The sequence below is a fragment of the Anser brachyrhynchus genome, assembly GCF_964034855.1.
Source record: "Anser brachyrhynchus genome assembly, chromosome: 16".
Classification (NCBI taxonomy): domain Eukaryota; kingdom Metazoa; phylum Chordata; class Aves; order Anseriformes; family Anatidae; genus Anser; species Anser brachyrhynchus.
In genome coordinates this window covers 11,986,217-12,011,597 of record NC_137734.1, presented here as the reverse complement: position 1 = coordinate 12,011,597, position 25,381 = coordinate 11,986,217, and the positions used below count along the sequence as shown (strand labels likewise).

Genomic DNA, 25,381 nt, shown 5'->3' with positions numbered 1-25,381 from the left:
TGTAAGTGGGGTACACTGGCCCTCTTTGCAGGACAGGACCAGTCCACTTTCCAGCTGGAGCAGTTGAACAATGTGCAATGTGTACGCCAAAGCTCTTGGGGCTGTGCCTGGCCCACAACTCCATGGGGTGTCCCATAACTCCTAAAACATCCATGCCAGGGTGCCCAGGTTGCAGGGATGAATTCAATTTTTCTTCAGAAACACCTTTTTGTAATAGGGAACTCGGAGGAAACAATAGTGCTGGCTGGGGGTGGGGGGGAGGCACCTTGCAGAGTTTGGCTGTGTCTGTATCACATCTGCCTGTGGAGAGAGCCTGGGCTGGGAAACTGTGGGTTTGTGTTCCTGTAGCGTACAGCAACACGAGGCTTCCAGGGAGTGCATTAAACATGGAAAATAGCAAGGATCCCAGAATAGGCTGGACCTAATCGCTGACAGGAATACATGCCAAGTTCAAGATTCTGGATTTTTATCTTCTGAGTGCTCCTGGCCCTCAGCCCAAACCACCACAGAAATTGCCTCTGTCTCCAGAGTGAGCGGCTCCCCAGACGCAGTGGAGTTGTCTCGGAGGGATGATATTCCTCACTGCAGAAGGGACCTTCGAGGTTTCAGAAGGCTTCCCAGGCAATGCAATCAGGACACCCCAGCTCAAGGCAGGAAATAGTAAGGATTAAGCTGAGAATGGGTCTGCTGAGGTAGGCACCAGCTCCTCTCCCTCAGAGCAGAGAATCGGACTGGTTCCTCGGGATACACTGGGTCCAACCTTCTGCTCCAGCTGGCCCCTGAGCATGGGCTGCTCAAGGACTTGTCCTTTGAGTGCTTTTGAGGTAGCTGGAGGAGGAATTTTGTTGGGTGAAGAAGGATTTGGGGTGGGTGAAGGAGGTTCTCAGCCACAGCACCCTGTGCTGTTCCCCTGTGCCTGGCAAGGGGAGACCTGGCCCTGAGGGGACACAGCTCATGGGGACACTGCTGATGGCAGAGGTGTCACTGATGGGGCAGCACTGCTAACGGGGGAGGCACTGATGGCATGGTGGGACATCACTGGTGGGGGGACACCAGTGACAGGGGGACATGGCTGACTGGGTGGACTCCACTGACGGGGAGACATGGCTGACAGGGGGACAGGGCTGACAGGGGGACATAGCTGACAGGGGGACATACTGGCTGATGGGGATATAGCTGCTGACAGGGGGACGCTGCTGACAGGCGGGCACGGCTGACAGGACGACACGGCTGACAGGGACATAGCTGCTGACAGGACGACACGGCTGACAGGAGACACCACTAACGGGGGGACACGGCTGGCAGGGGCCGCACCGCTGACAGGAGCACAGGGCTGACGAGGGGCACACGGCTGACAGGGACACTCGACCGACAGCGGGGACACGGCCGACGGGAGGCCACCACCGGCGGGCACACCGGCGGGGACGCGCCGCCGCGGGCCACTCGGCCATCCGTCCCCCCGGCCGCAGCCGGGTGCGGGCGACCGCGCTCTGCCCGCCCCTGCTCCGGGGCGCCCGAGCCCGGCGGCGGTGCTGGGGCTGCGGGCGGGCGGGCGGGCGGTGAGGGGCGGTCCCCGCCGCCGTCCCCGTCCCCGTCGCGGTCCCCGCCCCCGGCTCCGCGCCGCTTTGAAGCGGGCTCGGCGGCGCCCTCCCGCTCAGAGCCGCCGGCGCCCGCCATGGTGCAGCCCGAGGAGCAGGCCCGGCTCTACCCGCCGCGGCCCGAGCTGCTGCCGGCGGCGCACGTCCCCTCGCTGCCCCACTACGAGCGCCTCTACCAGCGCTCCGTGGAGGAGCCGCAGGGTGAGGGGCCGGGGACGGGGCCGGGGCCGCGGGGGGCGGTCGCGGGACGGCGCCGCCGGAGCCGCCCGGGGGCTGCGGCCTCGGTGAGGGGAGCGGGAGGGGGCGGCCGCGCTGCCCGTTAGCTCTCTGAGGTGTTCGCGGGGAGGCGAAGCGTTCTTGTTAATTTTTCCCCTCATCCGCTTGGGTTCCCGGGTGATAGGCTCCGGCCGTTGCTTTTGCAGAATTCTGGGGTGACATTGCCAAGGAGTTCTACTGGAAGCGCCAGCACTCGGGGCCGTTTCTGAAGTACAACTTCGATGTGACGAAGGGGAAGATCTTCATTGAGTGGATGAAAGGGGCGACGACCAACATCTGCTACAACCTCCTGGATAGGAATGTCGGCGAGAAGAAGCTTGGGGACAAAGTTGCTTTTTACTGGTAAATAACCGTTTTTATTATGATGTGGGAAGTGTGTGAGCATAATGTTGAAGTGTACAAATGGTATTGATTGCTGTCGAGGTGAATTAAAACACGATAAAACCTGAGAGGCTTTAATCTTGGCAAGATACAGCAGGTGTTTGCTCTCTGTGTGCTCGAAAGGGGCTGTGTGACCGAGCTGCGCTGCCCAGCACGGCGTGGTGGCGGGGAGCTCCCGGCTCTCCTGGGCTGTACCTGCTGGGAGCCCTCGGGTGCTCTCCTGGCAGGTGCCACAAAGCCCCTGGGAAGTAGGAAGACAGGGATGGAAGAAATGGGGTCAGGAACAGCCAACATCCACAGTCAAAAAGCAAATTAAACCTGTTGCTGTGTTCCGTGGGTCTGGCAAGCTTCCATTCCTGTGGCAGAAAGGTTCTTTCCCAAACCTTCTGTATCGATTCCTTGCACTTGAGCGTATGTGGTGTTGTGATACTGTCCAAAAGGCTGGCTTTTCAGAGCTTACCTTTTGGGAAGAAAAGTTAACTCCCAGCCTTATCTGAAATGTGCTTGTATTTTTTTCTACCCCCAGAGTAGTTCATAGTTTGAAAAGCTCTGTGGAGTAGAATTTTTCATGTTGATACCAAATAAGCTTCTCTAGTGATATGTGAGGTCTAGAACCAATGCTCCACTGCAGAACAAGCTCAGCTGGCATCACAGCTGTGCCCCCAGGTTGAGAACAGTGCCTTGCCCACTCGTGTTTGGCTGCTCCCTTGAATTAGTATGTGTTTACTCTGCATCCGTGTTCCCCTGACTGTGTGGGGCAGCGCAGAATCAAAATGAAACAAATATAACTTGTTAGGATGCAATCATTTGTGTTAATCTGAGTCCCTTCAGAGGGGCTGCTGTAAAAGTCTTATCCTTATTTCAGTAAAAACACCAGGTGCTCTAATGGTAATCAGCGGTCCTCTAAGTGATTGTGTGCAGCTGAAGAGTCATCCCCACCATGTGTGGCTGTTACCTTGAGGTGATTTGTGGCTACTCTACTACAAAAAGAAACGTGCTTATAAAGTGTTGTTGTGGCTGTGATTGTAAAACTGGGTTCATATAAGCTGTTTCTATCCATACAGCTACTGCTTCAGCAAAAGAAAATTACACTTGCTGCCTAGCAAATAATCATATTGATGATAGTACACAGGTGAAATGGTGGAAAGTACTTACTTCCCTGCTAGTCAAACACATGTGCCAGCTCACTCAGATGTAAAATGACTTCAGCTTCTGAATGAAATTGTAAACTCATTCCGGTAAAGGTGTGGCAGCAAACAGCACCATTTGGCAGCCTCCTGGGCAGCCAGAGCAGCCAGCTGTTCTGGAGGGAGCGGGCGCATCCTGCATCCTTCTTCGTGCACATAAATCTCCTTGTGGCAGTTAGGCAGCAGCCTACAGCTCTAATTTGGTCTTAGTAAAGGCTTTTCTTGTTAGCTTTTCTGGCAACGTTAGTGGGGTGTTTGATGCTGAGCAATACTTGCAGTGCATAGGTGGGTGTCAGTTGTGGTGTTTACAATGCTAAAAACAAGTCTGTCTTCATCCTTAGCAGGCGGTTTTTGATGACAACTTTGGGATAAACTCTCCCAACTTGGGTCTGTCGCGAATGGCTGATTCTGTGTCTGGAGCTGTCAGCTGTGGAGGTAATAGCGCAAGGGGTGGAAGAGGCACACTGAGCATGATGTGTGCAGCGCTGACCTGCAAGCTTGTGGTACAAGGAGCAGGGCTAAGGGTTGTTAACTGTAGAATCACTCTTCTGGGAACATGCACATGCCTCTCTGGACACACGCTTTTATCTTCAGTAACAAAATATACTTGTTGTCATCTTGTCCTTCCACGTTTTGCCTTTAAAAACTCTGTTGAACAAGCCTGGCTTTCTGAAAACACTTGAGACTTGTCATTCTGGTTGACAGGTCGGAAGAGGAATGAGAGCCTCTGCAAGCCAAAGAGGTTTCCAAGGAAAAACTTGGGTTTTTGAAGTGCCTTGGCCAACTTCTTGCTTCTAAGGATGTCTGCAGAGCTGGGTAGGAGAAGAAGGGGCTGAGATGACCCTGAGGTATCACTGACTGCCCCAGCTGTATGAAAGCTTTGAAAAGATGCGAGGTCATGATCTTTGCTTTCAGAGAGAAAGCAGGAAAATGAACAGCATTTCCAGGCATTGCTGAGTGTATCTGAGGAGAAATGTGTCCTGACAAAAGTTAGAACAGCTCACTATGGCTGTGTTAAGTTTGGCGTGGGCTGGAAGGAGCTGGCAGCTCATCCCCATGGGCTCTCGCCAAGCTGTTCTGAAGGCTCCTGTACCACTGCCAGTCCCAGAGGGCACAGCTCAGCCCTGCTTGGAGGGTGTAAGCCCAGGGATGTGCATTGGCCACCAGGCTCTTGGAGCAGCGCCATCATCAGGTTCACTGGCAAGCTGTTTGCCTCAGACGTGGGGCTGCTCTGTTGGCACAGAGGACGGCCCATGAGATTGCTTCACGCTGGGGGACTTGTACATAGGTGACTCTGCTGTGGTATCACCCCCTGGGTGCAGTTAGCGCTGCTGACTTCAAAATGACCACCCTGAGTTGTAGGAGATGCTGGTTCTCTGTTGCCTGTCTCGCTACGATGTCTCTTGCTGCTTGCGAACGTTACAAGTATTTCTGTCCCCGCTGCTTTTGATTCCTCTTTCTGCTCGGTATTGCTGGGGTGGCCTAAAAAGGAACAGAAGAGCCAGGAAACGTTTCTGATAAAGTGCTGGTCTGAAAAGTGACATCTCTTTCATCGTTGTGTGGAAAGTCTGCGGGCAATAGCGCTGCAGCTGCTTGCAGGTAGATACCTGCCCTGGCGCTCGTGGACACTGCACGTGTGTGGCTCTGCGCAGCCAGCTGGGACAGGGCATCTGCGTGGGACTCGGGGCAGTGCACAGACAAACCCTCACGTCTGTGTCGAAACGCCTGTTAATGATCTAGTGTAAACCTCTGCCTGGTGAGGCTGTGGAAGTAAAAATATAACCGGGTGGGAATTCAAGAAGCCAAACACCTAGTGTGGAGCTCTGCCATGTTCTTGCTAATTAGGCTCTGGGGTGCAGAGGTACGTAGAGGAAGTTTGTGTGTGACCTGTCTGTGTGACCTGGGCACAGCTGAAGCACTCATTTCTGAGCTCTGTTTCCCAAACCAGTCAGCCCAGCTGCAGCCCTGGTGGGACTAGGGGGCAGGAGATGGAGCTCAGCGTGCTACTTTTTGTCTCCTTGTTGCCTAGGTGCGTGGGTTTAGCAGGGTGCTGGTTTCTGCCAGCTTTGGAAGAACGTAGGTTTTTTGTTTTCTTGTGTTTTCATATGGAGTAATGTGTTTAGAAAGGAGAAGCGAAGGGTAGTGAAGGCAGCCAGAGCTTACTGCAGCTTTATTTAAAGGAGAGAATAGCTGATAATTGATCCCAATCTGGATCTTGAGCAAGTGTAACATGCAAAGATAAAATGAAGCTGTTTTTCTAAATGTAGAAGAGGATTTAGGGGGTTGTAGTCATAAGACTTCTTCCAATAAATCTTTCTGTAAGAAATAAACTTAGAGAATGGTTTTAAGTAAAATAAAATCATCTGGAAAGCAAAACACTACTCCCTGATCGCTACTAGATTTTTTTAAGAAACTGGAAATAGTTTTGTGGTTTGTGTTTGTTTGTTGTTTTGTTTTTTGGCAGCAGTCTTCCAGAGAGGATACAGATTGTCCTCGGTAGCTCAGTGCTCAGCCGAAGCTGAACGCCTGTTCGGTGTGAGCATGCTGCTGGGGCCCGGTGGGACGATGTCTCCCCTGCTGTGTCCTTGATCTGGTGGCTGTTGTTAGCAGAGTGGCAGCCCACAGCTCACGGTGGAGTGCTTGATTCTGGGATGAGCCACCTCTGAGCCAAAAATGAAGCCAGATGCTGCTGTACTTCAGTTGCACTTCTGCAAAGATCTGGATCTCTTCTGCTTGCAGGAATGAGCTTGCCTTAAACTGCTGAGAACAATCAGTGCTTTGCCTCCAGAACCCAGTGTGGGTTTGTGTTTGGTTTTTCTTTTCTTCCTTTAGATAACTTCACAGGTGTCTGTGTTCCATTACTGTCATGTACACGGATGCTGTGACTGAAGGTGGTGGCTGTTAACACCAAGAGTTTCAGAGGCACTTAATCATAGCCAGCTTCTACGCAGTGCTCTCAGCTCTGCTACTCCCGCTGGCTTCAGGACATCCGAAAGTCCTGTGCCAAACTGACTTTTCTTTGGTAACTTCCTGGATGATTTGTCATACTTGAGTGACACAGCCTCTTTCAACACTATTCTGGTAGTGAAAGCACGTCCTTGAATCACACAGCTGGTCTGGAGGGGGGAAAAAATATATATATAATCAAATCAGCCCTGGGAAAGCTGTGTTTGCTGCTACGCACCTCCAGGCGTGTGCCTGCATGCCGCTGAGAGCAGTCAAAGCGCGGCTGCCACCAAACAGCTGCACCCGGTGCTGCTGCAGGGGGGCCCAGGTAAGTGCTGCAGCAGCGAGGGCCATTATGGAGAAGTTTCCGTTTGTTTGGGGACTTACCCAGGCTCTGCACAGCTCCCTTCTGGGTGGGGATGCGCGCTGGGGAGGGGGGTGACCCTACTGGTCAGAGCAGAGGGGCCTTTTGGGGTACGTCCTCAGGGGGCTGGGTAGTCTCCCCGCTGCGTGCTGAGAGCAGGGTGATCGATCTGTGGTCTTGGCAGACCTTAATTATCCTGGAGGCATCGCTGGGCGGTACAACGCTCTGCTTCCAGCAGGCAGGCGGGTTAGGTGCCCCAGAAGCGGGTAATAACGTGCGTTGAGTGTGCTTCTGCTCTGTGAAGCCACGCATCTTGTGTGCTCCTTCGAGGGCAGTGACAGCCCTAGCTTTCCACCCCAGGAAGCAGAGCTGTCGCTGGTGGGTTTTGTGGCCTCTCTCGGCATGGCAGGGGGCGTTACAGAACTCTCTGTAGCAGCTGCACCTGAGCCCGTGAGAACAAGGGTCCTCCGTCCTTCCAGCAGGGCACCTCTGCTGTGCGCGGCCCTTCCCGGCTCTGCTGCTCGGGGGCTGTGGGGAGCGGCAGCAGAAGCCTGGTGTCAAAGGAAGGAGGTCAGATGCTTCCAGGTGTCGAGGAGGGGTTTTCCTTATTTCTTTGGAATCCTTCCTGCACCAGTACAGGGACAGTCACACCCCGGTGTGGGTAACGCCGTGGCGGTTGTGCAAGCAGCGCCTGTTTGGATGCTTGTGTGAGTGCGGGCTGGGACAGGAGCACTGGTAGCTCGTCCTCGGCTGCAGTGCTGGGGCCTCTCTCTCTTGCTGGATGTACTCTGTCCTCAGCTGCGGGCTGCTCCAAGCGCTGGCTGGTGTCATGCTGATAGGTACAGGTGCCGTGAGGAGGTGGTGCTGCCCCAGGGCAGCCTTGTGAGACCTGCACGAGGGTTTGGCCCGAGGGGATGGAAAACACTGGTCGGGGTCGGAAGCCTGTTTCTGGGGGCTGCGTGTTTGTGCTGAGATCTGGCATCTGCCAGCTTTCTGCTCTCGTATCTTGAGGTGGTTGTGTCCTGAGCGTTTCTGTTAATGGCTCATGCTTACTATGTTGCGTCCTACATCCTCTTTGTTTCTAGTGAGGTCTGAGGCCGTTTCCGCCTAAGAGATTGTGCCAAAGGATGAACTGAGCGTGTGAGAACAGCAAAATGCCTTCCTCGGGCTGCTGCTGTCCCTTCCAGTCAGAGGAGCGATGTGCAGGCTGTGCTTTCCTGGGTGCTGTGAGTCAGTGCTGAAGCCCCACGTTAGTCAGACAGCAGGCAGGTGCCGGCACACCAAGTTTGCTCCCTTCTGAGGGCAGATTTGGAAGCAGAGCTTGACTCGTCCCCAGCAGGTGCACGTGCCAGTTGGCTGAGAGGCGCCAGGAAGGATGCTTTGTTTGTTTCTGAGATCTCAAGCCCTGTTCTCCCTCTGCAGAGCCTTGTCCCGCTCAGGATGTGCTCTGGGAAGCTGGCAGGGCAGGAACAAGAGCAGGGAGAACTGGGACGTGCTCTCAGCCCGGAGCCTGTGCTGGTCCTGCCGGGAGGTCTCCGGCAGCTGGCAGGCCGCTGGCGGCGGTGCAGGGGCGCAGCAATGCGTGAGGGCTTCTCGGGCTGCAGCAGCAGCTGGCGAGGCCCAGGCTGGCAGAATGGGGCTTTTTCTCCCCTTTTAACAAAAGGGAGCCTGTGGACAGCGCGGGTGCGATTGTTGAGGAGGGAGGGGCTGTACGAGCAGCCTCTCCTGCTGGGGAGCACGAGCTGGTGGCAACACTGAGCAGAGCAGGTTGCTTTTGGGCCGTCCCAGCTGTCTGTTTGCAGCCGCTTGCTCTGCAGCTCTTGGTAGCTGCTGCTGACAGGGTTACGCTGTCTGTCTGTAGCAATATGAAGGAATAGCCAGGAAGTATTTGACAGAGAAACAAGCTGGGTGTCAGTGGGTGCCCAGGATTAGATGGCACGTGCTCCAGAGGACTGCAGGAAGCTGAATGTGAAGCTGCGGGGCTGCTGGCCGGGGTGTGCGGCGTGCTGCCGCTGGCGGGGCTCTGCCTGGCGCTGGGAGCAGCGGGGTGACCTGCCTCGTGTCCCCTCGGGATGGGGGTGAGCTCCCTGCGCTGTCTGGGCTGCTGCGAGAAGGGCTGCGTGCTGAGCTGCTGGGGCTCGCTGCGGTGATGGTGAGCATGTGGACGGAGCTGTCGTCAGGCAGCCTTCGTGAGGTTTCCTGTAAGATATTAATCAAGAGACTAATTTAGCCACGGAGAGAAGAGAGGCCTTCTAATCAAGCTGGTTTAGCCTCACCCTTTGCTTCCTCTCTGAGCGGTCACCTCTCAGGATCACAGCAGGTTCCCCAGTGTTGCTGCTGTCTGGTCTGGCAACGGGGGCCAGGCTCATGAGCCCCCCCCAGCATCTCCTGCTGCTGCTGGTGAGACCAAGCCCGGGGCCTGGCTCTGACGGGCACGGGGCTGGGGCTTCGTCTAACGGGATCCTGCCTGCGGGGCTGTCAGCGTCCCGTTGCCTGCAGTGCGGTGCCGCAGGGTAAGTGAGACCTGCGGCTGCTTCTGTCTTACTAGCTGGTATTTTTTTCTCATGCTTGTCTTTGGACTGACAGGGTCTGGCTGTAGCTCAGCAAAAGCAACTTAGTAATTTTCCTGGAGCTGCTTCTTGTACCTCTGCCCTAACGCTGGCTTGCACCCTTCCCAAAGCCACCTCCGTGCACACTTCTGGGTGTGTCGTTGCACAATAACTACCCGGGGAAGTACGGGAGCTCCTGGATTTTCTCACAGCCTGTGAAACTTGCATCTTGCAACTCTGGCAGACATTGTAGGCACCTGGGTATGTTCTTAGAATAGTCTGCTCCCTGCTGGGAGGGACGCTGGGGTTACGCAAGGGTTGCACGTTGTGAGGATTGGCAGAGGAACTGAAACTGCAGGTGGATAAGTGGAGTTCAAGGACAGAGAGGTTGCTGACCTCCCGTACAGATCGAGGGCGTGCTCCTTTGCAGGGGAGATCAGAGCCTTCAGTTTGCTCACTGGGCTGGAAAACCTGATTATTTTGGCTGCGTGGATGGTTTGTGTGTTCTCCTCCAGCACCGCCGTGTGAAAGGCAAAGATGCAGGCAAGGAATTAGGCTTGAAGCGGATGAGGCTTGCTCAGAGTGGGGGCATTTACAGGGGACAGAGTGGTCAGGCCTTACAAGAAGTGCAGATGGGTACTTGTTACAAGCGTGGCAGTTTGTTCATGGGGAGCTGCGTTTGTTGTGCCTGGTGGGCTTTCTGTGCCCGGAGCTGTGAGGCTGCAGTATCGATTTACCGAGGCGCTGATGAAGTCTCTCAGCAGCACGAGGAGCTGACGTTCAGTCAGTCCCGTGTCAGAGCTGCTACACCTGCCTGGGGCAGGCTCTCCGTCTCTGCGTTTCTGCACGCTGTTTGTTGGAGATGTCACCGGGTGGTGTGGGACGAAGTCAGGAGCCCTGGCGGTTCTCTGTGGGTTCAGAGCCCGTCGTGCTGGCAGGTGCCACCTCCCTTCTGCAGGGGAATCCCGCAGGGAGATCAGCCGCCTTCCTGGCTGCCTTTTTGTATCCGCATACCCGCTGGTTCAGCCCTCCTGGTGCCACTGCCCATCCTCTGGGGGATGTGTGTGATACAGAGTGAGAGGGCGGGCCAGCAGGTGACACCTGCCCATCACCTGCAGGGATTTGAGGCATGAGATGTTGACAGCCCTCCAAAAACCTGACTGAAGGCACGACTCCTCATTGTGGGCTCGGTGGATATCTTCTGAGCCCCAGTGAAACCAGCTTACTTGGCCTTCGGTGTTTCTGTGTCTTGAAAATCCGGCAGCATGCTCACCCAGAGCTGCACCGCTTTCCAAAACGGGGTGCTCACCAGCTGCGGGCAGCCTGTTGGCTAGTTCACTTACCCCAGCTTCGCCCAGGATATGTTTCGTAGCCCGGCTGCAAACTGTTTAAACAAGGCATCAGCTGTGTGGTGCTGGAAATAAGCTCTCCTTCTGCTGGGCTGGTAAAAATAGTCCGTGCTCCTCTGACAATATTACTTATGGTAAACATCTAAAATGTTTCCTCCCGTGTCAAACTATCTTGCTGTCCTGCAGCACGCAGAGGGGTTGGCTCGCAGGGCTAGCGGCGGTGGCTGAGGTCGGCCAAGCTCTCTGACCTTGCCCAGGAGCTCTGTCACAGCCCTGTGATCCCCAGGCCTTTTGTTTTAAGGGTGAATGGAGCTGGCTCTAAATAAAACAGGTAATAAGCAATTGCTGTTCTTTGTTGGCTGTCTTGTGTTGTAAAATACTTAAAGAATTTAATTAGGGTTAATGCGTGTTCTCTTTACATGATGGTTACTCAAAAAAAAAAAAAAGAAAAGGCAGGAACAAGTGAAGCTGCAGGACAGGAGGCCTCCCCTCGCTGCTGAACCCGCTCCCGTCAGCGCAGGAGGACCGCTGGCACCACCGCCGGGGGGTTCGTCTGGGGGGGCTGTCAGCTCTCTGCCTTGTTTGAGCAAATGTGCCAAAGCAATAGAAGATCCTCCTTGAAAAGGGCCTCAGCAGCTGCTGGCAGTGCTAAAAACGTGCCTCTCGAGCATCAGGCGCTCAGGTGGGAACAGGAGCAGCACAAGCCCCATCCGTCGGCTTTCCTCACTTGCTGACGTGGGCTGGTTGACACTGGCGGTGCTGTCAGTTGGTGGTGGCTCCTTCAGAGCTGTCCGAGCATCCTACAGCCTGGTGAAAGGGGCTTGGAGCAGGTTTTAGGGCACAGCCAGGGAGATGAGTGGAAGAATCGTGGGGAATTGTGCGTCCACCTCAGGCTGGGTCGTGTGCTGCAGGCGGTGCTCAGGGCACAGCGAAGCGAATGGTGTTTGGACTGCAAAAAATAAATATTATTTCTTTAGGTGCCTCTGGTACTTGTTCAGATTCTGAAGGGCTGCGAGGAGCTGAGAATGTCCTTAATGAGAAGGAAGGACAGCAAGATGGATTGGATCTTGCTGTGGGACACTAGCAACCTCGCATGGTGCTGGGTGTTTTCACTGCAGGCTGTTCCCATCCCGCCGCTTCCAGAGGCAATCAGCGTGCCGAGGCCCTGGCCAGAAAGCAGGCGGTGGCCCAGGGTCCCTCTGGAAACGAGCTCCGTTTTGCTGCTTTGGCACAGGGCTTGGGCACTGTTTGCCGGCCTTGTTTGGGTTTCTCTGCAGCAGGAGGAACCTGTTCTCCATAGCTACGTGGTCAACTTCCAGCTGAAAAGGTTTGGCTCAGAGACAGAGCTGGCAGTGGAGTTGTCTTAGGTCTTACCTGTGTGTATGGGGGCACTGGAGTGGAAAATTATAGGGTTTCTGAGATAGCTGTATGGATCTGAAAAGTGGTGGTGTTAAGTGGATATGTTTTTTCTTTTCCCCAGGATTTGTTGCCAGGTTTGCCTAGCAGTCTTCTCGTGAAGTGCTGCCAAGTGTTTCTGGAGAGGCTGAAAGCCCCTTCACCAGTCCCTCCCAGGCTATGCTCTGTCATTACACAACTTCTTCTTTCTCGATCTGTGTCATGACGCAACAGGATTTGAGTGTGATTGCAGGGAATGTGGAGGCTGAGCTTTCTGGCAAACCTCTCGTAAAAACCTTCAGCCTTCCCAGAACTCCTCGGGGTATTTCCTGCCATGTATCACCACTGAGGTGGGTGATAGGGGCGGTAAGCACGGCAGGGGTGGCCAATCTGTCCTGCTCTTAGGAAACTTTTTCATGAATGCTTTTTGCAAACCTGCTTGAGCTCCCCAGCTTTCTCCCGGAGTGCAGAACCCTGCTGGAAACACTTCTGCTCCGAGCAGTCTGTTTAGGAGCATTCCCATCTTGAACGACCCATGTGCCAGCGAATACATCCTCTGTTTTCCGTGAAGCTGTCTTGTTCGGATTAGCTCGCCCAGCTGGCCTCCCCAGACCTCCACTTCAGCCTCGTCTGTTCTTGCAAGGAGTGAGACTTTTTTAAAGGGTTCCTTCTACTCCAGCGCTGTTCCTGCGCCGTTTGGGATAAGCAAGGCTAGGTGTAGGGTGCGAACCCACCTCTCCTTTAGCCTCAGTGGCTGTCCCAAGCCACCAGGCCGTCTCAGACCCTCCTGCAGGCCACCGGCTTCCCGGCCCTCTGAGCGCAGCCCAGGCCAGATGGCACGGGGGAGGCTGCGAGCAGGTGAGAGCCCCGCTAGCTGCACGCAGCCTGCGCGTGTCAGCGCCGGCTCCGAGGGCCTGGGGCTCCGGCCGCCCACGCGGCGTGCACGTGAGCCCGTTCCCCAGACGGCAGCGGCTCGGCCCGGCCAAGCTCTGCCTGGCATTTCGGCGGCTCTAATTCTGGAGCCGGGGTGACCGGGAAGCCGAGGGCTGGCTGGCTGCCCCCTGCGGCCTCGCACGTGAGGTGGCCCGGGAAGCGCTCCGGGAAGCGCTCCGTCCTCCTTGTATCCCTGCTCCGGGGCTGGGCTGCTGGCCGGGGAGGAGCTGGGAGACTGCTGTCCGCGTTCCCTCGTGCACCAGCTTGGTCCCTCGCTCAGGAGGGGTTTGGGCTCCGACCGTGCTCCGGTCTGGGTGGCACTGGGGGCGCTTTGCAGCGACCTTCTCCCAGTGCCTGTGTCTGCTCTGCGGGAAGCTTTCTGCAGGTCTCTGCTGAGCGAGTTCTCCCCATCGCACTGCATCACTGGGAAGGGTCCTCTGCTCTCCCACCACCTCCTTCCAACTGGAATCTGTTTCTTGGAGGGTGCTCCCCGTTAGCTAAGATGCAGAGCCTCTCCCCTGCACTAAGCAGAGCTGTTCTGGGAGCTTCTGCAACCTCCCTGCTGCGTGCCGAATGACCCCTGCTGGCCTCAAGGTGGTTTGCTTTGCTCTGGAAACACCTGCCGGGTCCCCAGAGGGACTGGTTGCTGCAGGAGCATCCCCGGAGCACTTCCTCTGCATCGTCCACACTCTCCTGGTTCTCCCCCTTCTTCCAGCAGGCCTTAAGGGGAGGTGAGAGGAGCTCTGCCTGGCTCCTTGGGGCTCTCTTCCTTGCTGCTGCCACCTCCTTGCTGGATTCTGCCCGGAGCCAAGCCATGCCCCAAACCCCACTGCCCTCAGGGACTGACAGCTGGCAGTCCCAGTGATTTGGGACCCCTCTGCTTGTGAGCTCGGGGCCGTGCTTGTATGTGAGAGTAATACGGTCACAGAAGCTTAAGGGAGGAACAAAATAATCTTCAGCCCCTTTGGTCCTCAGGGGGAGTGTTTACAGGGGCTGGGTAGGCTCTGGCATTGTGCCCCACTTTGTCTGCAGTGGTTTGTATGATTTTATTTATTTATTTTTTTTCCTTCCCCTGTCTAATGTGAACTGACACCCTGCAGATCTGCGAATGTTCTGGCAGATCTTGAGGACGCCTAACACTTCAGTTGCTCAGCTTCCATCATTTTCTCCTGCGCGCCAGCTTCTCTTAGCGGTGTTATAACCCCTGTAAACCACAATTATCATCAGCAATTACCCTGAAAACCATAACTTCCACTGATGCAACCTGCGCTTCCTGCTGTTCCACACAAACGCTGCGTCATTGCATAAGGGAGCTGGATTCAACCAGGTTATGTAAATAATTGTTACTTAGAAATGTGATGAAAGAGAAACCAAAGAGCATTGGCTTACTGTTGGCTCAGCTCCCCTCGGTCCGCTTGGGCGCTCTGGAAGCGTGCGTCCCCTTGGCCGGGGAGTTGTAGCGGGTCCAGAAGTCCCCACCCCGTCCCGCTTGTTGTCCTGCGGCTGAGCTGCGGCAGCTAAAATGGGCTCAGCTGGCTGGGATGGCAGCTCAGTGCCCTCTCGGTTATGTGTGGTTAGAGCAGAGCGGTGCTCTAAAAAACCTTGTAGTCAGTCCCGATGCTCGAGGGAGCGCCGAACTCCTTAACCTGCTGCGCCGCAGGTACCCGGGCGTGGATCTGGCCCCAGCCCCGCTCCCACACCACTGCTCCTCAGCCGCCGCGGCTCCCCAGGGTCCCTGCTGGAGTCGATGCGTCTCAGGTCGCGTAGCTGCTCCTACAAACCCTCTTCCCTGCTGTGCAGTGAATGTGCAATGCTAAATCTCTCGCTAGCCTGTGTGATCACTCTTACGGGGAGGCTCGACCTCGAGGTAGCCTCCCCGTATGTGTGTGCCAGGTGAAATACGGCTGTGGCTCTGCATCGCCAGCGTCGGGCTGCCGGCTGAGCAGGCAGCCTGGCTGTAAGTGTGGTTTAGCTGCGGAGGCGAGAACTGTTCGGGCTTCCCACCTGCAGCTCTCTTCCTCCCTTACATCGCAGCGTTGGGCCCCGCTCGTGGCGGAGGAGCTCTGCAGAGCCCGTGCTGCCCCTGACGCGTGGCCGGGGCTCCGTTCTGTGCGGGGCTTGGTGCCGCCGTGGCGATGGCACCGGCTGCCCTTGGGCTGTCTGCTCCTGGTGGCAAATGGCTGCGGGCAGCTGGGAAGCCCTCAGCTGTGCACAGAGCTGGAGGTTTTCAACACCCGGCCTTGGAAGGGGTGTAGCTGGGGGTTTGGTTTAAGGCTCCGTTTACCTGAGGGCTCCTCCAGTGCTAAAACCTCCGTGCGTCCCTGCTGTGGTCCAGATGACCTTGTGACACTTGGATCTCTAGCTGTTAAATGCAGGGTTCAGCTTGGGGGAGACAAGAAACCTGTTCAGCTGAAGCTGGGTTTTGCCGGGTGTTTCATCTAGCAGTGTGCCTGGGGGGTTGCAAATTGGTTTCTGTTTTCAGAGGCAGGCTTGCTGTTAGCTCCAAGATCACACACCGGCAGTCGCGGGCACCACCACTGTCATCTGTTTTCATCAGCAGTGCTTAAAGACATACCTGGGGACTTGGGCTGCTCAGAGGTGAGCACTCTGGTCATGTTTTCGTGCTGTTTCTGAGTGCTATTTATGTATCTTTCAGTTGATTTTTTTGGACAAGTGAGTCTGTGTGAGATGCTCAGGACTGATGGTTCTTGCTTTTACCTGCTGGGCACCGGAGGGAAGATGCTCACAGAACTTTGCTTCCAGGAATCCACAAGCTCCTTTCTGACGCACGCAGCACTTCGTAGCATGCAAGCAGGCATTCCTTTAAATGCCCCATCTGAAATGCTTCATTGTGGTGGCTTTTGTGCCAGAGAAGAGGGCAGAACAATCCCTGAGTGCTCTTGCAGCCCGTTGAGTGTAGCTGCGGGCACTGCGAGCTATTTTCAGACGCAGGGAGACTCGAAACAATCGCTTGCTCTTGAGAGGTCCGCGAGGTCCCCGCAGGAGGCGCGCTGGCAGCGGGTGTCCTCTGCAGAAGCGCGGCCGTGGCTCCCTGAAGGCGAGGGCCGCCCTAATCTGAATTCATCGTCCCGAAGCCTGAGGTTTCCCCCTCCTCGTGCTGGTGGAGCTCTTCTGCAGTCACGAGGATGAAGCCCAGAGAGGACTCTGAAAAGCCCTTGGAAAACCCTTGCAAAAGTTTAAACTTCCCTTGGGCCTCGCACTCCCTCCCCACGTTTCTCTGGCCATGCCATGTGGGTGCTGGCGTTAGGGACGAGCCTGGCCGTGTGCCCTGGCCCCAGCCCCTCCTCGTGGCCTGGAAAAGAGTAGGACCTGGCTACGGGACACGTGAGATGGGGGCAAGGACGGATGGGTGGGGTTGTGTCCCCAGCGGGTGCTGTGCCCGGGAAGGCAGCGTGGAGGTGCCAGGCCCGGGACGGGTGCTGCTCACCCCAGCAGCCGTGCTCCGCGGCGGCCCCGGGCTGTGCCATCCCCATTGGTCCCAGCCCCGTCCCACCGTCAGCTCATCCCGCGGAGCAAATGGGTGCCTGGGAGGCCTGTCTGTGGGCAGGGCAGGGCAGGCTCTGTCGCAACCCACGGGAGGAACGCGGTCAGCAAGTGCTCGAAGTGGGGAGCCAAACCTTGCCGGGCTCGGCCCTGATCCTCCCGGGCTGTACACCCGGAGCAGCGCCCTCCTGCCCCTTCCCGGGCCGCTCTCGTGGCACTGACCCGATGGGCGAAGCTGCTTTCCCTGCCCCGGGCAGCCGGCTGCTCTCTGCTCTGCCCCTGGCTAAGGCAGCCCCAGGGCTCAGCTCCTGCCCCTCGTGCAGTCCCCAAGCAGCTGCAGCAGCCGTGGGCTGCCTGCCCGAGAGGGGAAGCCGTCTTTTGGGGCAGCCTGCTCTAGTCCTTCCTCCTGAAGAGCTTTTCTTCCAGTGAAGGTTGTAACGCTGTGCTGGGGCAGAGCGTGGGCACGGCAGGGTGCCCCCTCCCTGCCCCGTTCCTCAGGCTTGGGCTGGGCTCGGGGTTGCACAACGCCCAGCAGCCCTGGGAGCGAGGCCTTCAGGTGAGGGGTTAGTGGGCTGCAGTGCTCCAGCTCCTCTCGGGAAGCTTTATAATTGTACTGCAGAGAGATTTTAGAACCAGGCTTGTCCCTGAGGCGCAGTGCTCCTGCGTGTCTGGCCCAAGCTGGTCAGCACTGCTCACCCCAGCGCTGCTGCCCTGAGGAGCCCTGTGTGCGGGGAGGGACAGTAACGGGAGGAGATGCTCTTCCCTCAAGTCAGCCGAGCCACAGCTGCTCGGCCCAGCTCTTTGACCCTCGAGTAATAAAATCGGAAAGGAAATCCTCTGATTTCCTGGTTCCTCTCCACTAGCGAGAGCCCCGCTGTGAGGGAACCCGTTGAACGGTCTCGTGTCACGCAGCTGAGTTGTCGTGAAGCGACGCCCTCGGTTATGGGAGGGGAAGGGGAGGAAGCTGCTCAGGCCAGGGCTGAGCTGCCTGCCCCAAACACTGCTGCTCCTTCTCAGGAGTCTTGGTATTCACGTTTCTTTATTCATGTTTCTTTCCTCTGTGCTTACAAAGGGGCAAACTTGCCTAAAGGATCCGGCCGGGAATCCCCTTTCAGGAGCGGCCGGTTGGAGGTGTGCTGCACATCAGCGCAGGTATCAGCGGAGCCGATTGCTAGAGCCCAGTGGCAGCCACAGGAATAAACGGGACGAGCTGAGTTTGTAGGCGGCAGATCCACGAGCGGTTCTCGAAGGGCATCGTGTGCGTGTAACCACCGGTCCTGAAAGGCCCTGCCCGGGGCGGAGGTGCGGGGCTTGCGTCTGTGGGGCTCCCCCAGCCTTTGCGCCGCTCCCAGCAGGAGCGCATCTGCCAGCAGAGCACGTGGCTCCCTGCTGCTGTCGTGCTGACGCAGAGCAGCCGTTCCTGGGGAATTACGTGAGAAATGAGAGTATTTCCCTTACCCGTTCCTGTGCCAGAGCAGCTCTCCTTCCCCTTGCCTTGCTGGGGGAGGGGAGAGCAGTGGCTGCTTTTAGCTAGAATTTGGTGTGTCTGTGCGCGCTCGGGGCTGTTTGGGATGCTAAAGGTGTGAGGTTTGTGTTCCCGACTTAGAGGGAGCCTGGCCGCAGTCCTGAGGACGGAGCCGCGTGGAGGTGCGCCCTGGCCTCTCCCCAGCACTGGTGTTGTCTTTCACTCCCCTGCACGTAGTCGAGGGGACACTTCTCAAGGGGAACTGTCAGCTGAGAGCCACGGCTATTCTTCTAGGGGTCACTCATGTTGGTGTGCTGGCTGCCTGGGGAGAGACCAGGGGAAGTGTCTCCCTCCTTCCCGGCTGTGGGAGACCGCTGCCCTGCTGCGTGGGAAGTCACGTCAACTTTTCCTCGCAAATCTCTTGATCTGTCAGGGGTGCCACCTCATTTCCTTCTCTGCAGTAGCTGAAGCCTTGTGTTGCGTTAAAACTAGGTGTGTTTTTATGTTGGTAACAGACCGTTTCCCCGGGGATGTGACATTTCTGTTCTATCTCTGGGTGCAGCTCTTGGCCCTTCTCACTGGGGTGCCTAATGCCAAGGTCCCGCTGGACTGGCACCGCAGTTACAGGAGCCCGGGGCTGGTTCGGGGCGTCACAGAGTAACTGAGCTAGGAAAGGACCCATAAGATCATCAAGTCCAACCATTCAGGGAGGACCACAGGCAGAAAATAATGCAGAGCAGGCCTGGCACTTAACAAATACACGTGTGTATAAATATATGACCTTGGAATATAAGACAGCCCTTGGCATCCCGTCCCAGTTCATCAGGCAGTAGGCATGCAGGGGCTGGGTGGTGCTGCAGGACAACACTGGCCAATGTCTCATGCAGACAAGTCTGCAGGTGTAAGTGTGTGTGAGCAGGGGTGCCATACCACAGATCCCAGCTTCCTCGTGACCTGTGCACTCTCGGCTTTGGTTCTCTTAGCCCCTTCTTCCTCCGTCTGCTCTCTGAAAGCACCACGTATTTACACTGTGGGCGTTCGATTGTGTTTAATTGTAGTCACTTACGTGGGGATGGGGACTTTGGACTAAATTGTCCCACTATTGGAAAACTTTAGTCCGGAATTGGATTTCTGGGGTTTGGTTACTCTGTGCTTGGAAGGGCAGGTGAGGACATCGGTGTTGCCCACAAGGGTAAGTACCTCCGAGTCTGCAGGATCACTGTTACGTTGTAGTGCCTGTACAGTAACAAACACCACCTTGTTGTTTTTTTTTTTTTCCAGGGAAGGGAACGAGCCTGGGGATTCTATGAAAATCACCTACAGCGAGCTGCTGCACAAAGTCTGTCAGTTTGCCAATGTCCTCCGCAACCAAGGTAGGCGGCTGGAGCAACAGGAGCGCTGAGTACCGGGAAAGCATTAGGCTGGTTTTTGACACTGGGTCTGTTCTCTGCGTGGCTGCTAGGCTGTTGAGTAATTCTGTGCAAAGTGCTTCGCTTCTCTGTTGGCTTCCACAGCTGTAGAGGAGGGTATGTGCAGGTTTGCTCTGCACGTTCATCTCCAGTTCTATATGTGAAAGCTCGTCAGTGCTGCTCGTGTCAGCTGTACTAGGGAAGAACCTGTGCTCAAAGCTTCCTGCTCTTGGACTTTTCCAACTAGCAGTGGGCACTGGTTACGTTTCTGCCTCCTTCAAGGGACTGAACCTGTCTGATCAGAACATGGAGCATTCGTTGCAGTCACCTTACAAGAGCTGTGGGGCTTGAAAGGCAAAGTGCACGTGCCTGATGTTCCTGGACAGGCTGGGGCTCTCTTTCTGGTCACTACTGGTGTAAAGTTCCTCACGTTTCAAGTGTCTGCCATGGCTGCGTGGGCATTGCTGGGAAATGGCAGTGGAAGCTCATGCCTGTGGACACTTGCTTTGGCCTGGAGAGCTGAGGTGTTCCACGCAAGGCTGGTTCAGCTCTAGCTCCAGCTGAAGCTTTACTGTGTGTATATAAACATTGACTTTCCTGTATAGATGCTTCCTTCGATGTAACGTGTTCGTTTTGATGAATGACATGTCTGTTTTCCCTCCACAGGTGTGAAGAAAGGAGACAGAATTTCCATCTACCTGCCGATGATCCTGGAGCTGGTGATAGCCATGCTCGCCTGTGCCAGGATCGGGGCTCTTCACTCCGTTGTGGTAGGAGCAAGCCCTGCACATCGCTCTCAGTGCAGGGCTGTTGGGGGGGAGCAGCTCCTAGTTTTAGGAGGGTGAGGAGAGAGAGAAGCTGGAAGAGCTGAAAAGAGGGGCACTGACCATAAGATGGATGGAAACTAAAGTAATGCTCTGTTTCCTAGCCCTCTTCTGCACCACGGAATGAGCTCCTCTAGTGCTCTCCATCGATGCTGGGTGGTATTGTTTATGGTGGGGGAGCAGCACAGCTGTGGCCATCCCTGTTGCGTCGCTTGTTAACTTGGTCGTGTGATCTGTCAGTTTGCAGGTTTCTCAGCGAACTCTCTTTGTGAGCGGATTCTTGACTGCGGTTGTTCTCTCCTCATTACGGCAGGTAAAACGTGCTTCAGTGCCCCTGACCCTGAGCTGTTTCTGTTGGCTGTCTGAAAGGTCTGTATTTTAAAAGCCAGATGTGCTTGGAATTGGGAGAGGAAGGGGCGGTGCTTCAGCTGAGCTGCTGCGAGGCAGTTATGCTGCTTGTAGCTGTGCTTGAGCACTGTTTTCCACTTTGAACGTACAGCGGAGCATCTAAGCAGCCCGCCCACTTTGTCCTGTACAGCATGATGTCACCAGCTGATAATAACATGTTTCCAAATGCTTCTCATCTATGTTTCTCTCCAAAATAAGCCAGATGTTTGCAAGATGTATCATTTATGGGGCAGTCCAAATATGAGGATTCCCTCCCTTCCCGGTTTCAAGGAAATTCCTATCTCAACTCCCAAACTTGTAAAGCAAAGAATACGGAAAGTGGTGGTGTTTGCATGTAAACCCACTGTGTTTTCCACAGCTGTTTTCTGAGACAGTGCTGTTACTATTAATAGATCCATGGCATGGAAAGGACCCGCTAAACTTTACAATCTGCGTTCTGGCCACATTGGATTATTCCCCCAGGATATCCCCAAGAGCCTTGTTGGGTCAAATCTGAACCTCTCCCAGGGAAAGAATTTCACCATTTCTCTTGGCATCCTTTTCTCTAGACCAAAGGGATATATTAGGAAACCTTTCCCATCAGCTGCTTGTCGTCTTTCCCTCCCTCTGGTGCATGAGTTCTGCTCTGTCCTCGTGAAGCTGCCTGTCGTTTCTAGCTGTCCCAGGCTGCCTTGGCTGAGGAGCCTCTCTCAAGTTTTCCTTACTGTTTTGTAGATGCCTTTTATCGAGGAGACAAGCTGGTCAACTTGAAGCAGATTGCAGACGAAGCCCTCCAGAAATGTAAAGACAAGTAAGTTCAGATTCCTTTGTGAGAAGGGCATTTATTGGAATCTGCTCCTGCACAACTGGGAATGGAAACTTTTGTAGATTGGCAGACTGGAGCAGGTCTGACACAAGCTGCAGTAAGCCTTTCAAAAGTAACACGCAGTTCAACTACCTTGTCTTAAAAATATTTTCTTTAAACTTTGCTCTTGTCCATTCAGACCTGGAGGCCCGCGTGTTGGATGGGAGGATTTGCTGGAGATGTACTGTATAATCCCAAATCCCTGCAACCCGTGGCAGATCTCCCAGTGCTGTAGCAGCAGCTTGTAGAGCGGGAGGGAATAACACACCTCTGTACACAGTGTGCGTGGTCTGACACAACGCTGTGGTACGTGCTGAGATGGGGCTTAAATCTTGCCTAAAAACCACTTGTTCTACAATAATGAAATAAAACAGAACTATTTCAGCTCTGGGAAATGGCTGTGTAACAGGAAGCAGCACTTCAATTGGCATGCACCAACGTGTGCTTAGGATCAGTGCCTGGCTGCGCACAGGTGCGTGGTTAAGGTGCTCCATTTTAAAAGGGTCTTTGCTGAAATACTGGTACGTCACAGGCAGGCAGATACCATCACACTTTACTGAAAGGGAAATAAACAGGGTGAAATGACTTTGACAGTGACTGCATCTGTAAGCCTGGCACACTGGAGACCACACCTAGATCCTTACACTTCCACACCAAAGCTTCCTCTTCCGATTGCTCTCCCTTCTTCATTGGCAAGAGAGGCAGGTCACGATAACAGATAGCGTTCCCTGGGGGTTGGGATGGGGGAAGACAGGCATTGGTAATGACTTGTTTGTAACCTTTTGTTTAGCAGGCAAAGCGTTCCTGGCTTGGTAAGGTAGAATAAAAGCAACAAATTTGTAGAAAAATGTTGTTGATATTGCTGACAGTGTGGGCACACGGGCAGCGTATGATGCTTAAGAAACGCAGCTCAGGGCCTCTGCTCTGCTTTCAGTGCAGCCCATAAAACCCCCGAAGGGCAGGCTTAGCTGGAGCAGCCTGAGCTGATGGCCCCTTTCCCTTTACAGGGGCTCCCCTTTGAAAAAGTGCATTGTGGTGAAGCACATGGGGAGGGAAGAGATAGCAGCGGACGGGACGTGCAGCAAGTCTCCCCCTCTCAAAAGGCTGTGCCAGGACGTACAGGTATGCTCCTGGGGGCTGGGGCTGGGGGCATTTTCTCTTCTGTAAGTCAGAGCCCAGCAAATCGTTCAGTGTGAAACCACTGTAGAGCTCCCCTGGATGCTCCTGTTTTCTGACTCCTGTTCCTGCTTTCTCCCTGCTTGCTGTTGTTGCTTTGTGAGTGGTATGAAGAAGGGTTCCTTTGTCTTCCCCAAGATCCCTTCCCTGCAGCTTTCTTTAACACCATCACTAGCCGCCAACCTGTGGGATCCCTGAAAGCACAGCAGGGCGCAGCTTCCCCAGGCTGGATGCTGCTAGGACGAGGACAAGATGGTGCTTTCCTCTGTCCAGTGAAGGACTCTCTCATTTTAATCCTGTATCTATCTCCCCTTTTGTGCAAGGAGCAACGACTTCCTGCACTGTAGCTGTGACGGTGGGAATGGGAGAGAGAAGATTTGTTCTTGGGGCCTGAGCCCAGGCCCCACGGTAACAATCGTAAGCTGGGAATAATGCAGTCACTGTGTAGCTGGCACAGGAACTGTGTCAGCTGTTGGGGCTGGGGCTTTCCCTCGCAACTGAAACCAGATGAAAGGATGTGGGCCAGAGACATGTGGCGAGATGGGGGTGGAAGGAGGAGAAGGTGTCAGGAGCTGTGGCATCCTGCTGAGCTCCTGGGGCTGGGCTCAGCCCTGCTGCACCTGGCAGCCAGGTACTGCCTTCATCCTCCCATCACCACCCAGCACTAACAGCGTGCTCCGTGTCGCGTGGCATTGTCTTCTGTCCCTAAATGTTTGGCAATTCCTAAATGTTTGGTTATTAATTCACAGCAGTGCATCGAGTTGTCCCTAGGTGCTGGGATACGGCCTGTGCAGGCTGGCGCTTGCCCAGAGATGGGCTGTGGGTGGGGGACGCGTTTGAGCTTTGGGCTCTGCCTTCAAAGGGAAGGTCCCTGCACACCCTGGCACAAGCCCAGCAGATGAAGTGTCTTTCAGTTGACTTTGCTTGTTCAGCTGTGTTGATTTTATTGGGGTGTCGCTCACTGTTTGCCAGCCTGGCCGTATTACGCTGGCCTGCCTTGCCCCTCCTCTCACTAGGAGAGGGGAGCTGCAAAGGGGTGGGAAGGCGGGAGCAGGCCGGCATTTGTTGTGCTTACCCAGCTGGGAAGCTGCGGCGCAGCCAGCCCCCGCGCTGCTGCTGCTTTTGGTGATCTGAGGCTACTGAGCGGCCTCCCGGCGGAGGCAGGAGCAGGGCTGCCTGTTGTTACCCTCTGGGTCTTGCTGCTGTTCTTGTTCAGACACTTTAATAAAGATCGCCCTCCCCCGTGAGTGCACTTTTACTGTTCATTTGCCTGTGTAACGCTGTCAGGGGGCTGCGTGCCTGCCCTGTGCTTCTGTACCCAGCTGGCCCCGAGACCTGCCTGGAGGTGACGGGGTACCTAGGGAAGGTGATGGAAGTGGTAAGGGTGCTGCTTAGAGCGCTTCTCCTGGCCTGGGTGCTGGGGCTGTGCCCTCTCCAGCCTGCCAGGCTGATTTTCCAACTCCTTGCCTGCAAAGCCTGGTCTGGATCCTCCGCTTCCCAACTTTCACACCCTCTTTGTGGATTTTTAACAGGAAAAAAAGGCTGAGAGCTCACAGAGACTCCATCCTAAGGTATTTACGCACAGCTCTGCCTTTCTCCCCTCGGCACCTCCCCTCTCCAGCCCTCCACCTTTCTAACCGCTCCGGCTCTGCGTGGCCACACGTGCCCCCCTAATCGGGTTGCCAGCAGTTGCATGTTAGCGATAGATCTCACTCGCTGCTTGGCTGCAGTCACCGGGCTCTGCCTCCCTCTGCCCAGCGGCACGGGAGCGATGAATGAGGGCGGTCGGGGCACTGCGGGGGCTCTGACGGCCTCTGGAAGGAGAAGCAGAGGGTGAGGAGGTGCGTGTGTGCAGGGTTGCTCGCCTGCCTTCTGTTTCCTCTTCACCGGGAGCAGTCCAGCCCCCTCGTTTTCTTTCACGAAGGCCGCGTGGCACAGCCCGGGGTTAGCGGCACCGACTTTGCTGCCAGAAGCAAATCTGCTTCTGTAAAGCCACCTGAACGCACGTGAGCGTGCTGGCAAGGTGAAGTGCAGAACCACTGGGACTTGCTGCCAGCTCTGGGGTGTTGTTTTACCCCTTTCCCTCTAAAAGCAGTTCTCGCAATGTACTTCCCTTCGTCGCAAGGCTGGCAGGAGTCGCGTGCAGCTCCCCGGCCCTGGCGGTGTGCTGGGGGCAGGAAGCCTGGGGCTCCAGGGCCTGGACTCTGCTCGTCCCGGCCGAGGAGCTGCAGCCTCAGGGCCCCACGTAAAGCAAGCACAGGCCCGCCAGCACGGGTGCTCTGCTGGAGCACCCGGAGAGCCCGGGCTTGCGTGCTGGGATGGGCTGTTACTGATCAGCATCGCCGCCTGCTGTTGGAGGCTCAGGTGTTCCCCAGTTCTGCTGGGGGCCCTCAGCATCAGCCGCCCCAGGGCCTCGCTGACTGCCCCAGTGGGATGCCTCCGGAGAGTGCTGGCTCCTGGCCTGGCTCCATCGAGCTCTAGTTACCTAAAAACCTACCTAGATCAGGGCAGCCCGGCTTGCCCAGCTCAGGTGTGCGGGGCAGCTCTCAGACGGCAGGCACCTTTGTCTCTGCTCCATCCCTCAGCTCTGGGTCTCCTTCCTTTTTACCCTGACAGCTTAACTGGGTCGGGGAGAGGCAGCACGTCCTGCTGGGCCCCCTGGTTTGGGAGCTGTCGGGCAGTCCTGGTTCCAGGGGCTGTGTGCTGTGCTGCAGCTCTGACCCGCTCCGTGGGGCGGTGGAAGTTCGGTGCTAAAGCTGAGGGGGCCTTGAGG

General features: G+C 55.7%; 1 protein-coding gene across 2 annotated transcripts in view; it reads left to right on the top strand.

The window, feature by feature from the left end:
- Positions 1 to 1,593: 1,593 nt before the first annotated feature.
- The window catches only part of ACSS2 (acyl-CoA synthetase short chain family member 2), a 33,081-nt gene continuing 9,293 nt past the window's right edge, over positions 1,594 to 25,381 (top strand). Inside the window, exons 1-8 of one of the 2 annotated variants that reach the window (XM_080557986.1) lie at positions 1,594 to 1,799; positions 2,021 to 2,216; positions 19,229 to 19,320; positions 20,023 to 20,126; positions 20,421 to 20,493; positions 21,303 to 21,378; positions 22,440 to 22,554; positions 24,141 to 24,179. In XM_080557986.1, coding sequence (XP_080414112.1) covers positions 1,676 to 1,799; positions 2,021 to 2,216; positions 19,229 to 19,320; positions 20,023 to 20,126; positions 20,421 to 20,493; positions 21,303 to 21,378; positions 22,440 to 22,554; positions 24,141 to 24,179 — 819 coding nt within the window. In that variant the 5' untranslated portion in view covers positions 1,594 to 1,675. The remainder of the gene's footprint in view (positions 1,800 to 2,020; positions 2,217 to 19,228; positions 19,321 to 20,022; positions 20,127 to 20,420; positions 20,494 to 21,302; positions 21,379 to 22,439; positions 22,555 to 24,140; positions 24,180 to 25,381) is intronic. The other variant, XM_080557987.1, reaches the window with a different exon arrangement.